At 45.4% G+C, this 16,928-nt stretch overlaps 1 protein-coding gene across 1 annotated transcript; it reads right to left on the minus strand.

Moving 5' to 3' along the window:
• Positions 1-7,673: 7,673 nt before the first annotated feature.
• Positions 7,674-16,691, minus strand: CUNH17orf64 (chromosome unknown C17orf64 homolog). Its single transcript, XM_029210646.1, has 6 exons — positions 16,626-16,691; positions 15,390-15,491; positions 14,948-15,123; positions 14,414-14,513; positions 11,178-11,373; positions 7,674-7,927 (listed from the first exon to the last, which is right to left on the minus strand). The coding sequence occupies exons 1-6, from the start codon at positions 16,674-16,676 to the stop codon at positions 7,764-7,766; spliced, it is 789 nt and encodes a 262-aa protein (XP_029066479.1). The 5' UTR covers positions 16,677-16,691; the 3' UTR covers positions 7,674-7,763.
• Between the last annotated feature and the right edge of the window lie 237 nt (positions 16,692-16,928).

Genomic DNA, 16,928 nt, shown 5'->3' on the forward strand with positions numbered 1-16,928 from the left:
CTACTGGAAAAATATTTATAAGTAAAAATGTTTTTAAGCGTTTTATTTTTGCTTTAAGAATTAACATGTATATTTCACCTCTTGGCTTTGGAGGACCTCAGTTCTTGCTAGAAAATTCCTTTTTTTATCTGACATTTGAATTAATCTCCAGCTTGAACACTAGTAGTTGTATTGTCCACAGATCTCAGGAATGTTTTAGGCAGAAAACTGGTTTTACCCTGTTGGTGATCTGAAGGAGTGTGCTTTGGCATTTTTTAAAATAATGCTATTCTTTAATTACAGTCCTAGGCATCTATAGCATGAGTGGCCTTAGTGAGTTTTTTGAAGTGCACATTTTTTTTTCAAAAGTAAAATTTAAGATTAAAAATATATGCTATATATAGGTATCTAGAAAACTTGGTTTGTGGTGCACAAGTGTTGGATCACTAAATAACTTTGCAGGTACCATTTGTGTAACATTACTCATTTCTGTAGATTTCTTTTATGGGAAGATATGTTGCCATGGTAACTAAAACTTTTCAATTTAGTTCCACTTTTATGATGTGAATGAATGCTATGTTTTATTAAATATTACCAGGTCAGTACTATTTTTATACTTTACTAAGCAACAGGGGATTTTAGTTTAATAGACTCAAAAATCTCTTAATGAAACAAAAGCAAATCACTGTCAATTCTTTACATGAAAATCCCCACTAATAGTGCCACAGTAATTTCTATAGAAATACCTAAGGTCATTGATAGATTTTTTAAAGGCAATTAATTCTTCATTGTGTCAGAATGACCTTTCATGTCATCCTTATCACAAACTTGTAGTGCCCACCATTATTTGTAACCATTAAACCATACTAAGTATGTTTGTAATCAGCATTGTGATATATTCTGTACTTGTATTGCTAAAAATGAATTATTGACTTAATAAATATAGTGTTCCTGCATTCATAGTGTATCTGTTTCCAATTTAGTTGTGCTCACTTTTGGGACTTGGGATTGTTGAAACATCACAGACTTTTTATTAGAGAACAGTGTGAGAGAAACTGTTGGAACTAGAACAACAGTGTTCTTGCTCAACAAAAGTGAGCTGTGTGGCAGAGAAGACACATGGTAACAGCATCTGGAGATGGTGCTCGTGAAAGTACTTTGGAAATGATAAGCACTGCATTAATGCAGGGGACTTTCTGATCTTTACAGAATTAATCACACCACTCTTTCCCCTAGTCTTCTAACTCTAAAAGGCTGAGAATGGATGATGAGACCTGGTGAAGTTCTGCTGGTGACAATGGAGAAAACCCTGGGTGTGGGTTAGGGTTCAAGCCCTGCCTCTCAACAGTAGGAATTTGAGATATGTCATTATAAGCCTCTTTGTGTTTTATTTCCTCCTGTGAATGGCGGGGTCACATTAGGTCTTTTTAAAAATCCACCATGAAACAGCATGAATCTAAAAAGCACTCAGGAAATGAAACGAGATTTTAAAAGATTACAAAGAAAATTGATCAAGATTTAGACAAAAATCCCACCTGCACTTGGAATAGTCAGCACTGACTTCGTCACCTGCCACCTTTGGTGATAATGAACTTTTTTTTTTTTGTCTGCGCTGTGCGGCTTGCAGGATCTTAGTTCCCCGACCAGGGATTGAACCCAGCCCTCCACAGTGAAAGCATGGAGTCCTAACCGCTGGACCACCAGGGAATTCCCTGGTGATACTGAATTTAAATTTTTTTCCTTTTACATCTCCATGACTTTGAACATGCTATTTCCTCTGTTGTATGGAATGCCATTTCTTGCATAAAATCTCCTTCATCGAGCTGAAAGGAGACAGGAAGCTTTCCCTTAAAGCTTGAGTTGCCACTTCTTGGTACTTATGCAGCATTTTATTTAAAGCTTTGTTAAAGCCATTGTCATGATCATATGTACACCCACGTTCATAGCAGCATTATTCACAATAGCCAAAAGGTGGAAGTAACCCAAATGTCCATCAAAGGATGAACGCATAAAAAATGGATAAAAATGTGGTACATACATACAATGGAATATTCTTCAGCCTTAAACAGGAAGGAAATTCTGATGCATGCTACAGCATGGATGAACTTTGAGGGCATTATGCCAACTGATATAAGCCAGTCACAAAAGGGAGAGGAGAGCGAGAAAATACTGGATGGTTCCACTTACATGAGCTATCTAGAGGAGTCAGAAAGTAGAAGAGTGGTTGTCAAGGCTGGAGGGGAGGAAAATGGGGAGAGGCTGCTTAATGGGTGTAGTAGAGTTTCAGTTTTGCAAGATGAGAGTTCTGGAGATCAGTTGCACAACAATGAATATAATTAACAGTACTGTGCACTTAAAAATAGTTAAGATGGTTAAGTTTTATGAGTTCCCACAATTTTAAAAAGTTCTGGACAACTGCATAAAATAGTTAAGCCAGACAGGATATATAAAGTTTGAAAAGAATGTGATCACTTCCAGACAGTACCTTATTTTTTTCTAAAGGAGGGTTTTTTAAATATATAAATTTATTTATGGCTGCATTGGGTCTTCGTTGTGGTGCGCGGGCTTCTCATCGCGGTGGCTTCTCTTGTTCAGAGCAGGGGCTCTAGGCGCACGAGCTTCAGTAGCTGTGGCTCGCAGGCTGTAGAGCGCAGGGTCAGTAGTTGTGGTGCACGGGCTTAGTTGCTCCACGGCATGTGGGATCTTCCTGGACCAGGGCTCCAACTCGTGTCCCCTGCATTGGCAGGCAGATTCTTAACCACTGCACCACAGGGAAGTCCTGGATTATTTTAAATCAAATCCAAGAATCATTGTTTTGTCTAGAAATATTTTACTGTTTAAAATATAAAGACTTTAAAAATATGTAGGGCTTCCCTGTTGGCGCAGTGGTTGAGAGTCCTCCTGCCGATGCAGGGGACACGGGTTCGTGACCCGGTTTGAGAAGATCCCACATGCCGCGGAGCGGCTGGGCCTGTGAGCCATGGCCGCTGAGCCTGCGCGTCCGGAGCCTGTGCTCCGCAACGGGAGAGGCCACAGCAGTGAGAGGCCTGCGTACCGAAAAAAAAAAAAAAAAATATATATATATATATAAAACTCCAGGGACTTCCCTGGTGGTCGAGTGGTTAAGACTCCATGCTTCCACTGTAGCGGGCAGGGGTTCAAACTCTGGTCGGGGAACTAAGATCCAAGATCCCTCATGCCATGCAGCATGGCCAAAAAAAATTAAAAACCTTATATATATATATCTCCAAAATACTATTACCGCACTTAAGAAATATTAACTTATCCTTTTATATCATCAAATTTGTCAGCCCATGTTCAATTTCCCTGAATGTTTCAGAAACGTTTTTGTAGAACTGGTTTGTTCCAATCAGGGTGCAAACATGGTCCTCTTATGTCCTTTGGTCATAGTTCTTCAATCTCTTTTAATTTTTAGATTTTCTCTTCCTCTTTTTTTCCCCCCTTTGAAGTTTATATATTAAAGTAACTGGTTTGTTTGTTCTGTGAATTTTCACATCTTCAAGAGTTTGCTGATTCTGTCCCCATGGTATCATTTAATGTGCTCCTCAGTCCCTTGTATTTCCTATGAGCTGGTAATAGAGCTAGAAATCTGATCAGATTCAGTTTCAAATTTTTTGCAAACATACTGCTTAGCTGGAGGCCCATAATGTCTGGTTACAGTATTTAGCTTTATGATGTCAAGATTAATCTGTGAATTCAGACGTTGTCTTCTGTTTAACTTGACTATTAAGTTTTTAATATCAATAATTATTTTTCATTTTTAAATTTTCATTTGGTTCTTTTTAGAATCTGTATACTCTTTTCCTATCATATCCGGTTTTGTTATTGTATATCTTTTTCTCCTTTTTCATTAAAACCCAACTTTACATGAACAGACAGATCAATAGACCAGAACAGAAAGTTCAGAAATAGACCCAAATAAGTCAGGAACTTAATATATAAGGGTGACATTTCAAAACAGTGTAGAAAAGGTGGATTTTCCCCTTATATGTTATATCCTATAAATACATTCCCACATGCGCAAGGATAACCATTTAGCCACCTGAAAAATATATATATTGGAATCCTATTATACAACTTAAATCCAAATAAATTTCAGATAGACCAAAGATTTAAATGTAAAAACTGAAATCCTAGTGCTAGAAGAAGGAAAGATAGAATTTTAAATATTCTCTGAGTGAGGAAGACCTTTCGAAGTCATAAAGAAGCCTTAAAAGAAAAGACTGATAATTTAACTATATAAAAATAGGAAATGTCTGCCTGCACAAAGGAAAAAAATTGTAAAGTCAAAACCCAGGAGTACTGGATGTGGAGTCAGGAGACCTGGAAAGTCCATCTCTCAATTCAGCTGTGGTAGCCCCTAAGCCCCTCCTTTCTTCTCTGTGATGGGGTAGAATCTCCCTCACAAGTTTGACATGAAGGTCCGAGGAGAATGGATGCAAAGCACTTTGCCATCTCTCCTGAGTCATAGCATTTGCCGCAGTGTTATTACGAAGAGAAGACGGCCAGGAGACTCTGGTAGCCTTGGGTGGGCGTGGGTCAGGTAGCAGTTAATCATTACATCTGTGGTCAGGAGACTCTTCTGTTTTGAGACTTTAGGGAAAGTATCCATTATTCACTAGGAGAGGAGCCATCAGTGAGGCATGTTCCTCAGGGTGAGCCTATCCACAGGCAGCTTAGGTCAAGGTGTGGTTTGGGGTTTCCACCAAGGCTCCCCACCCCCAAATAACCTCCCCCACCCACTATTTCTGGTGTCCCCAAGTCCACCTTAGAGATATTGTTACTAAGAAAACACAGCCGATCCTAGGAGAAGTCATACATTGGGTCTTGTGTGTTACTGACATTTTGTGGGAAGTGAGCGTGTTGGCTGAGAGCAGGTGGAACATGTGTCCTTGGTGTGAGGTATGTGTACTGGCCTGGGGTCATCAGGTCTGAATTCTCGTCCCCCTTCTGGCATTGACTTCCTTCTCAACCTTGGAGAAGTAACCTTTCCTCTTGGGCCTCTTTTATCCCCTCTGAACCAGGTGGTGTTTGGGTGAAAGGTCTATTTTGGTTCATTTATTCATTAAATCATTCATTCATCAAATGTGTGTTAAGTGCCTGCTACATGCTGGGTACTATTGTAATTGCTTGGGAAGAACATTCCAGACAGAGGAAACAGCCAGTGAAAAAGCCCTCAGGCCGGAGTATGCTTGACAGGTATGAGAAAAGCAAGGATGAGGGCAGAGAGGCAACAGAATGGACAGGGATAGATCATCGAGAGCCTTGCAGGCCCTCGCAAAGACTGGCTTTTAACATGCATGAGGGAAAAAGCTTTTGGAAGGTTTTGCTTGTTTGTTTGTTTTAATACATTATTTTCAGAGAAGTTTTAGGTTCACAGAAAAATTGAGCAGGAGGTACACAGATTTCCTGTATACTGCCATCCCCACACATGCACAGCCTTTCCCATTACCCACATCCCCCATCAGGGGGTAGATTGATTACAACTGATGAACCTGCATGGCTACAACATAATCACCCAGCGTCCATAATTTACATTAGGGCTCACTCTTGGTTTTGCACATTCTATGGGTCTGGACAAATGTATAATGACATGTATCCACTATTCTAGAATCATATAGGGTATTTTCACTGCCCTAAAAAGCCTCTGTGCTGTTGGAGGGTTTTGAGCAGAGCAATGTCATGTGATCTGCCTTTTTAGAATTCTGAGATCCTACTGAATTTGAGGAAGGAGTTAAGGAGGCTCCAAAACGAAGCCTCACCTGTTGCCCATTTTGCTTTCAGGCCTCCTGATTGTCCTCAAGGCTGGTAGGAAGCTCCCCCATTTCCTCCTGGTCTCCATCTCTTTCCACGGGAAGAAAAAGGCTGTAGAGTTCCATAGTTCCTCTAGGTGGCGGTGCTGCCTCGCACACAGGGTTCACCTTCTTATTCTGTTCCGTTCCCCAGACAGCCAGCCCTTTCCCTGGGACTTGTCAGTGAAATCTCTCAGAGGAGTGGAGAAAATTGGAGAGCCCCCAGTCGTCAGGGTTACCCTCCAGCCTGCTTGCCCTTCTCTCACAAATCCTCCCTGCTTTTTTTTTTTAACTTAATTCTTATTTTATGTTGGAGTATAGTTGATTTACAGTGTTGTGTTTGTTTCAGGTGTACAGCAAAGTGATTCAGTTATACATATGCATATACCCATTCTTTTTCAGATTCTTTTCCCATATAAAATCCTCCCTGCTTTGTCAGGACTGTCAGGAACACCCAGTAAGGCTGATCCCAGGCCGCTGCCTTAGCCTCTCATTTTGCTTCTGGGAGGAAATGGGTACCAGGAACAAAGAAGCAGCTGGGGCTGCCACCTCCTTCCCTATTTATGCTTCCCTGTACTTGGTCTTCAAGTCTAGACTGATATTCATTTTAACATTTTAAATCTTTGATGATATTCACTCCTGAGTACAAATTGAGAGAGGAAAGGAAAAAGGGTCACACACATTTGTTCTGGTCCCATCCACTCCAGCCCATACTGGGCACTGTATGTTGCTGCCGCTAGCAGAGCCCTGATTCTTCTGTGTTCTTGGAATACAATTGGACCGGCTTCTCCTGGAATTGACCTCCATCCACATGGCCTTTCTAGCTAGAAACAATGTACCACCTTCACTTCCTCCCCTTCCCTTCCTTTCTCATCTCCCACTTCTGTCACCAAAAACTGTCAACTTTACCTTAGTCTCACAAATTCACTCCTCCCCCATTCATGCACAGCTTCATTGCATTTGTATATACCCTAAGGGTAACAAATACTAAAGGCTAAAAGGATCAAAAGGTGATAGAAAGGAAGTGAAGAAGGCCAGTGTGAAAGGCAACCGGGAGGGTGGGGACTGTGGTGAACTGGAAAGAGTATCAGTGAAACCTGAGCCCCATGTGTGTCTCAGCCCCAGCCAGGTGTGGTCATTTGAGAAGACAGGTCCAAGTGTGGCCGGTTTTTTAAACTGCTGTTGTTTCTAATGTGAAATGTACCAAGTTAATATTGGCAACTGACTTTTTTAATAAAAATGTTTTAAACAAGTAGACCACCACAGGGGGCAAACAAAACACATCAGTGGTCTGAATTCAGCACATGGGCTGCCAATTTTGGACCACAGGTTTGAACCAACATCCTAGCTAAGACTTTTTTTTTTAATTTTTAAAAATTGAAATATAGTTGATTTACAATATCGTGTTAGTTTCAGGTGTACAGCACAGTGGTTCAGTTATACATATGTATGCTATTCTTCTTCAGATTCTCTTCCCTTATAGCTTATTACATAATACTGAGTATAGTTCCTAGCTAAGACTATTAATATGGTTACTTCTTTGGTCTCCTGCCTCTACTCTCTCTCACTTCCGTGTACTTTGCCTGATAACCGAGTCACACCAGCTCATTCCTGGCATCTCCCTTCTCACTGTCCCCCTGCTAACTTTCCCACGAGATCAAGGGCAGACGATTTAGGCAGGCGCCAGAGTTATCACTCTCGGACTTACCCCAGGCCCATTCCACCCCCACCTGTGCTCTTCCCTGGCAAACACATCAGTACCTGTGTTACCTCCCCTGAGGTCTTTCCCAGGCACCTGTGTCACCCCGTTGTAATGTCTATTTACATGTATCTCCACCCAGACTGATGGTCCTTGACACAGTGACCACCTTAGCCAAGTCAAACTGTATTAAGGATGTTTATTTCCTTGCCCCATTCATACATAATTAAGACCTGAGCATCCTTTTGACAGAGACAATTTCTTCTTTCCCCTCATTGGTCCCCCATGCCCTCAGGTACAAGTGCTCTGGGATCCAGGGCGAGCTGGCCCTCTGCCCCAGCTGGGTATTCTTGTGGGCAGGTCTCTGGAGTTTCTGGGGCTTCCTTAATCCTCTTTCTCTTGAGTTTTGGTTGTTGAGGAAGTTTCCTTAAAGAACCTGAAAAAGGGAAAGTCAGAGACAGTGCTGATGACATCACAAATAGAGAATCTCAGTCTGTAACATGTGGGGGGCATGGTAAGGACTCAAAGGAAGAACAACAAAATCTTATCTTGCTTCCAACCTATGTCCCTTACTCTTTTCTCACAGAAACCCTGTGGGGTAGGGAGATGGTATCCCTCCAATTTACAGTTGAGGGATCTCACACAGGCACAGAGTAAGGAAAAGGGCTGCTGTTCAAAGCCTTAAGCCAAGCTAGGGGTACAGTCGGGACTAGACCTCTGGCTTCCGACTCTGATTCCTCCCCACTCCTCGCTCTAGTTTCACAGCCCAATTCCCAGTACTTTGTTGCTGGGTTGTTTGCAAACACCGTTGCCACCTTTTTCCTTAAGAACTGACTCATGAACATGGTGCCCAAGAAACACCATGCAGGTCACTTTTAACTGCACGATAGACTTGGTGATTCACTCCGTCATGGTGGCTCTACCAGGTAATATGTGTTATCTCATGTAACACAATGTGAAAAACACAGCCTCGTCTGTAACATATCCCAGCCAAAAACATGTTTAACATGAATTCATCGAGACTCATGACCTACAATCCTGCTCCTGGATAGAAGAACAAGCTTCAAAGATACCAAAAGGAAGTAATAAGAAAAAAGCAGAAATTGGAACATTCTGCAAAATAGCCTGATCTCTTCAACAGGCCAGGGTGTAAAAAAGGGAACTCGGTTAGGTTAAAAGAGGCTTAAGAGACATAACCAGGTGAAACACAGGGTTTGGGAAACCAGTGCAAAAGATGTCTTTGCTGGGAAAATTTGAAAGTGGAGTATTTAATTCAACAATTAGATGAAATGAAGATGTTAACATGGAAGGTTTCTATAACTGAAAAAAGCAAGTTCAAATCAAAATCCTATATATGGCATGGTCTCATTTTTGTTTAATACAGGTATTTATATACATAAAAGCATCTGGAAAGTGCTAACTGGATGACAATGTTTATATTTTCTTATTTTTTGCTGATCTGAATTATCTAATTTTCTAGGATATGCTTATGCTTGTAATAAAATGTTATTTTAAGAATTACAATTTCAAGCCCAATTTCTTATCCCACCATCCAAGCCTTTTTCCTGTTACACGCCAGCCTGCACCTCTGCAGTGTGCTCGGCCATTCACCCCTGAGCCCAGCCTGTCTACTCACTGCCCCCTCACCTCCATGCACACGTCCCTCCCACCTCTTTCCCCTTCCCCCTCCCTCTCCTTATTCCTTTCTTTAAATCCTGTCCCAAACCTACCTCCTCCAGACCTGCCCTTTACCCTGTATTCTGAGATTGTGCATTTGTAGGAGGGGGATAATAATGCCCATCTCATCAGGATGCTGCAGGGTTTGGGTGAAATTAAGAGATACAAAGCTCTTGGTACAGGGAGACGCTGGCCCAAAAGCCTGCACCTCACTATCGTCATCTGATTCATGGACAGCTTGGCCTAGATCATTTTTTAAAATCAAGTAATTTTATTTATTTGGTTGTATTAGGTCTTAGTTGTGGCAGGCAGGCTCCTTATTTGCGGCTCTCTGGCTCCTTAGTTGTGGCACATGAACTCTTAGTTGTGGCATGCATGTGGGATCTAGTTCCCTGACCAGGGATCGAACCTGGGCCCCCTGCATTGGGAGCACGGAGTCTTAACCACTGTGCCACCAGGGAAGTCCCTGACCTACATCATATTAATGATGGACTGGCCTTCATTCCACTGTATGTTTTACTTCCTCAATTTAAACAATAGGCACTGGGGCCACGGGCCCCCGCAGAGCCCAGGCAGAGTTCTGGGTCTCGGTAGCTGCCTGACCTGGGCCCTCTGTACCTGACCCATCCTCATTCCTGCCCTCCCACTTGGTCCAAGTGACCGGTGGACTGTGACTGGTGAAGGTGCCCTGAGGGCTGCCCCAGCCAGCCTGGCCTTCAGAGGAACACCTGGGTCCAGTTTAGGACCATGCTCTGCGGTCCTAGGCTACCATTTGCCTTCATCTTCTCCCCCAGGAGCTAAGCAAAAAGCCAGTTCCAGAAGGGTATGAGGTAGGTGGCCCAACACCTCTCTGCACCTCAGTGCACAGGAGGGGCCTTCATAGGTTCCAACCTTGGCTGGGGTCCCTCTCACTGAAGAGTCTCTGTCCCCTAATCCCACACCCTCTGTCCAGAGAGCCAGGCCACGCAGTCACTGCAGAGGCCAAGGCTGCCGGGAAGTCGGTTCCCAGGCCAGCTGGCTGGACGGCCTCCTCCCTGGTGGAATGAACCCCTCCTCTGCCCATACCCTGCCCAAAGCTGAGGGGGCATTCTGCTGCTGCTTGGACACTTCCCGGGAGTCCCTGCTCTTAGCCTCTAGAAACATCTCTGCTCTGCTTCTGGTTGTACGGGAAAGTGCTTTGTTTACATGTTAACTGAAAAAGGCATGTTTCCTGAGACCTCCGGGTTGGGGGGTTGGGATGAAACAGAACAGTGAAGGGAACACACCTAAATGTTAATAGTCATACCCGTGGGTGATGGGTAATTTTCCTCTCTTCTATTTTATACTATCTGTACATTTCAAACTTTCTATAATGAGCATACCTGTGGGGAAAGGGGGAAAAAGAGAAAAGAAAGAGTGGAGAGGGGGAAGGAAAATGGACAGAAAGAGAAATGCAGGGATGGGACTTCCCTGGTGGCACAGTGGTTAAGAATCCGCCTGCCAGTGCAGGAGACATGGGTTCGAGCCCTGGTCCAGGAAGATCCCACATGCCACAGAGCAGCTAAGCCCGTGTGCCACAACTACTGAGCCTGCACCCTAAAGCCCATGAGCCACAACTACTGAGCCCACGTGCCACAACTACTGAAGCCCACGCGCACCTAGAGCCCATGCTCCACAGCAAGAGAAGCCATCGCAATGAGAAGTCCGTGCGCGGCAACGAAGACCCAACACAGCCAACAATAAATAAATAAATAAATGTAAATAAATAAATTTATAAAAAAAAAGAAAACAGAAATGCAGGGATGGGGACTCCCCTGGTGGTCTAGTGGTTAAGACTCCGCGCTGTGAATGCAGGGGGCGCGGTTCGACCCCTGGTCTGGGAACTAGATCCCACATGTCACGTGGTGCGGCCAATAAATAAGTAAATGAATAAGTAAAAGAAATGAAGGGATGAAGAGAAGATGGGGAGGAGGGATGAAGACTATGTCAGGTGTTCCACGGGACACACAGGCCCCTCCTCCAGGCATTACCTCTCCTGCTGTGGCCCTCAGCTCTCAGCTCCCCGAGCAGGGAGACCTGGCGGCCCGGGGCATGCATCTTGGACAGCCTCTCCTTCATGGCACTGAGGTGACTGTGCAGCCCCCAGGCAGTGCAGAGCTTGGGCAGACTGTCCTCCTTGTTGGCAGGCAAGGAGCTCTCCGGGATGTCCAAAGGGTAGAAGGCTACCTGCAAGGGGGCCACAGTGTTGAGCAGAAGAGAGGGGCCCATGTGCCAGAGCCCCAGCCCTGCCCTTGTTAGGCAACTGCTTCGGCCGGACTGCACCTCACACCTGCGTAGCCAGAAGGATGGAGGGCCACAGATGGGGACCATGGGGACATTGAGACCAGGCTGCCAACTGTCCCTTCTTGGGTGTCTCTTTCCGTTGGGATATGTCCTTCATCTCTTTTTTGAGTATAGTGTCTTATGTGTTTGTAATGAAACAGTGGTACTTGTTTTAAAGTCCTTTGCAAAATTAAAGTTGAGAGCCTGAAAACATCTTTTGAAATTTTCCTGCTGCTGAAATCCAAGAATCACCAAAATGGCAGCTCCTTATATTCAGAAGGGGAATCACTGAATCCACTCATTCATGTTCAGAGGTAGAAATAAAGACCCAGAGAAAGAGAGGATTTGGTTAAGGATGCACAGCTAGAGCAGTGGGTGGGGTGAGGTCAGGGCGGGGCTTTCCTTTGAACTAGATTATGTTTGAATCCAGTTCCTCCCTCCCACTTGCTATGTGGCTTGGGTCAAGTTACTTTACCTCACCACCTTCATTTACACACTGTGGACAATAATTCTAATTACCACTCACTGTTGTGGCCTCTCCCGCTGCGGAGCACGCACAGGCCCAGCGGCCACGACTCACGGGCGCAGCCGCCCCTCGGCATGTGGGATCCTCCCCGACCGGGGCACGAACCCGCGTCCCCTGCATCGGCAGGCGGACTCCCAACCATTGCGCCACCAGGGAAGCCCTAGTGTTACTTTTGAAGATGACATGAGGGAACATAATGTGCCTGGTACATAAAAACTGTTATCTGTGATTATTCTTTTGGATCAGTGGTTCTCAAAGTGTGCTCTGTGAAATACTCTAACCTCACAGACCCCCTGAAAAGTGGGGTCCACTCAAAGTGCAAGAGAGAAACCAATGGATTCTAATGTAACCTAGTGTGAAAAGTTCATTGATACAAATCTGAAAAGGCTACATACTGTATGATGCCAACTACATGGATATTCCAGAAAAGGAAAAACTGGAGACAATAAAAAGATGAGTGATTGCCAGGCGTCTGGGGGAAGGAGGGAGGAATGAATAGATGGAGCACAGGGGATTTTTAGGGCAATGAAACTATTCTGTTTGCTACTGTAATGGTGGATACATGTTATTGTACATTTGTCAAAACCTATAGAATGTGCAAAACAAAGAGTGCACCCTAATGTAAACTATGGACATTATTTTTTTAGTTAATAGTGTATCAATATTGGCTCATCAAAGATACAAATGTACCCCTCTAATGCAAGGTGCTAATAATAAGGAAGACAGAAAAGGGTGGGATATGGGAACTCTGTATTGGGTTGGCCAAAATGTTGGTTCGGGTTTTTCTGTAACATTATATGGAAAAAACTGAACTAACTTTTTGGCTAACCCTATACCTTATACTCAATTTTTCTGTAAACCTAAAACTGGTTTAAAAAAAAATGTCTGGGACTTCCCTGGTGGCACAGTGGTTAAGAATCCGCCTACCAATGCAGGGGACACAGGTTCGAGCCCTGGTCCGGGAAGATCCCACATGCCGCGGAGCAACTAAGCCTGTGCACCACAACTACTGAGCACACGTGCCACAAGTACTGAAGCCCGTGCGCCTAGAGCCTGAGCTCTGAAACAAGAGAAGCCACTGCAGTGAGAAGCCCTCGTACCACAACAAAGAGTAGCCCCCGCTCACAGCAACTGGAGAAAGCCCAAGCACAGCAGCGAACACCCAACAATGACGACCCGACGCAGCCAAAAATAAAAAAATAATTAATTAAAAAAAATTTTTTTATTTCTATTTTAAAACATTCATCAATATGGTTTCAGATTCCACACTGCAGTTAAGTAACTGCCACTTTCTGAGTTTTGGTGTGGTATCAAAGAAAACTATCCACGATTATCTGAAAACACTAATAAAATACTCCTCTCTTTTAACTATATATCTGTATGAGGCTGGGTTTTCTTCATGCGCTTTAACCAAATCACTATATCATAAGAGATTGAGCAGAAGCAGATATGAGAATCCAACTGTCTTCTATTAAGCCAGACACTAAAGAGATTTGCAAAAATGTCAAACAATGCCACTCTTCTCTCTAAACTTTTTTGTTTTGGAAAATACAGTTAACGCTCATAAAAATTATGTTAATATATAACGGACTCCTTGTTTTTATTTTTAAATGAATCAGTAAATACATATTTTGAATTATTTCTTTAGCTTTAATTTCTAGTAGGGCAAATAAATATCAATAGATGTAACCTACAGGAATACAGGTTTTGGGGGGTCCCCAATGATTTTTAAGAGGGTAGAAGTGACCCAAGACCAAAATGTTTGAGAAACACTGTTTTTGGACAAAGCCTGCCCAGGATCTTTTTTTTTTTTTTAATTTTTTGGCCATGCCTCATGGCACGTGAGATCTTAGTTCCCCGACCAAGGATCGAACCACACCCCCTGCATTGGAAGCTCGGAGTCTTAACAACTGGACCACCAGGGAAGTCCCTGCCCAGGAATTTGTCCTCTGTCCTCTGTCCTCTGTCCTCTGCAACAATCTCCAGAGTCTCCCCCAAGCTGGCTGTGCCTTTCTGCCTGGCCTCAATCATCCCTGCCCATGGCTCTCCAAGGACTGTGAACAGTCCTTGCCCCTGTTCACATCAGGGTGTGGGTGTGGAGGATGAATAAATATCTAGAACTTGAAGCTGAGTCTCTGCCCTCTTCAGCCCCACTCTGTGCCCACCGCAGGGGCAGTGGCGTCTTCCTCAGGCAGTGAGTGTGGAAGGGACTGAGGGGTGCTGGCTGTATCAGAGGGCCCTTCAGGGAATTCCCTGGTGGTCCAGTGGTTAGGATTCCCGGCTTTCACTGCAGGGGGCGCCGGTTTGATCCCTGGTTGGGGAATTAAGATCCCAAATGCTGCCCTTCAGTTGCAGGCCTCCCCTCACAATTTAAGAACACACCAACCAACCCTCAGCTGGGCCCTGGAGGAACCTCACCGGGAACTTGGCCGTCTGGCTGTTCTTGGTATACTTGTAGAGCCTGTAAAGCTGCTTCGCCTCCAGTTCCGAGAAGAGGGAGACAAATCTCCAGAGCCTCCTGCAGGGGAGAAGTCCAAGCCCAAGGCTGAGGGGGGCGGAGCACAGCCCCTCTCCCTCCAGCGTTTGTCCTGTGGCCAGGACCACCCGGGGGGAAATGCTGCCTCCTTAGTGTTTGGTTGGGGACATGGAGTAATGGGGATTTGCCAGACCTTGGATACCCTGTATCGGTGAGGAGCCCCCCACACCACACAGCAGTTATTCGATCAGAGGCCATTCCCTCCGGGCTCAGGAGAGTCCTCTGTCCACTCAGTGCTGCCCAGAGTCGCAAGCGGACCCTGTTCTCCCCATCCCCCTTCACCATGCTCACTCCAGGATCCTGACTCTTTCACACTAAGATAAAGAACTAGGAGATTTTCATTAAGGTGTGACCTTGATTCTAGAGGGGTCGGCCCAGGAGTGAGTGTAGTGGTAAGGGTAGGGAAGCTGCCCTACTTCCTCCAGTGCTTGATTTCCCAGGCTTGGCAGTAGTGCTGCAGAAAGGTGTTGATGTGGTCCCCTAGGACCACCAGGCTCTGCTTCACGTACTTCAGCTTCTTCTCCTGGGGAAGGTCCCTCGGCGGGTGCAACTTTCGCAGGAACTTCTTCAGCGGCCTTAGACATTCTTTACACTTAGAAGGCAACAGGTGAAGTGAGGGGCCACAGGAAAAACAAGAGGCAGCTGGGCAGCCCCACAAAGCCAGCAGGTTGGCCCAGCTGCAACCCTTATGGCCCAGGAAGTGTTGAGGAGGCTCCCCTCAACCTCTTACCCCACTTCCTTCCCAAGAGTGTGTCAAGTGGGGCTGTGAACTATGAGCCTGAGGCCTGCCAACTTCTGACCCAGGTCTCCTGACCTGTGGGGAACGGGGACAGGGTCCTGGGCTGGCCCCTTACTCACAATTTTGAAGGTGTCTTTGTCCAGGCCCTTGGCCTGGCACACAAGTGAGTCTCTGGCAGGGATGGTGCTGGAGCTCCCCTCTAAGCAGGGTCCATCCGTCCCCTGGGAGGAGGCAGGGGCAGGAGTCAGCTGGGGGGCTTGGGCTACTGCTCCTGAGGGGAAGTGCTGGGCAACCACTGGTCCAGATGCCAGCCAAAGCCCTTCTCCATTTTCCCAGTGACCTCGTCCTTGAGCCAGCACTCAGGTGAGTGAGCCCCGGGCAAAGAAAACCATCTCTGAGAATTCCTGCTTAGAAAAGCTAGAACGCCCGACCCATTTCTTTTATAATAATTGTAGCACAGTATACCAGCTAACTTTGCAAAGCACTTGATAAACATTAACTCATTTTATTCTCCCACAGATTCTGTGAGGCTAGAAATCATTATTCCTGGTTACAGGTGAGAACACTAATGGCACCAAGAAGTTTAAGTAACTCCTTGGGGGGAATGATTAGGGATTCATTTACTCATTCATTCAGCACTTATTGAGTGCCTAAAAATCCCAAGCCCATGGGCTAATGGGCACTCAGAGAGTGTATGACGGTGATGGGGATGATGAGAAGGAACTTTCTGACAGCAAGCTGGGGCAAAAAAAGCCGAAAATTAATAACGACGAAGTGACTGTGGAATTGATACTTGAAGCCAGAGCACAGGATTAGACTGACACGAGATTCACACCTGACCTTTCAAAAGCCTCTCAGAAAAGTGAGCATTAATTCCTGCCTGTGTTCAGGGGGCACAAGGAAGATCCAGGCCCAGACCACTCTGAAGGGATAGACCAGGGAAAGGGAGGGAGAAGGATGGAGAGGGAACGGGACACAGGCTCCTCCAGACCCGAGAGAGAGGGGACTCTGGCTGATCAATTCCATAAACACACCACACAAATCAGACAGACCTCACAGACCATAACGCATGTGCACACACACATACACACACACACCCGAGCCTCTGTATCTTCATAAACAACAATCATCTTGCCGAGAACCTTCCCATCATCTTGCCAGATATATATGTCCTTGATAAACATCTGTCTGAATGAATTAACCTTCTCTTGTTCTTTCAGTCTCTTGCCAACTCGTGTACCTCACCCTTTTTCTTTCTTCTCTCCTTCCTTGAGTTTCATACTCTCTGCCTTCCCAAACCAGCCCCTCCAGGGCCCTCCTTTCCTCTCTCCCTCACATCCCCAGCCCCACTGCACCTTCTCTAGTGGCTGGTCCCCTTCACCCCCCTGTCCATCTAAGGCTTCCATCTCAACAGGTGTGCCGATGGGCTCCAGAGGTAGCACTCCTCAGCCCCCTTGGGCTTCTGACCTACTGCTTCTGGGACCTGAGTGTCTCAGGGAGTGGGCAGGTTGACACTCAGAACTCGGAGCAAAACCATGGCAACTGCCAACACAGAGTGCCATGCCCCTCCCCCTCCCCGGCCCTCCCCCACCCCTTCCCCGGGTGACCAGCCTCTCCTTCAACTGGGACTGGCCTAGGGAAGTGAGCAGGTTGTGCCA

Source organism: Monodon monoceros, unplaced genomic scaffold (assembly GCF_005190385.1).
Source record: "Monodon monoceros isolate NGI ecotype Baffin Bay Population unplaced genomic scaffold, NGI_Narwhal_1 Super_Scaffold_9, whole genome shotgun sequence".
Classification (NCBI taxonomy): Eukaryota; Metazoa; Chordata; class Mammalia; order Artiodactyla; family Monodontidae; genus Monodon; species Monodon monoceros.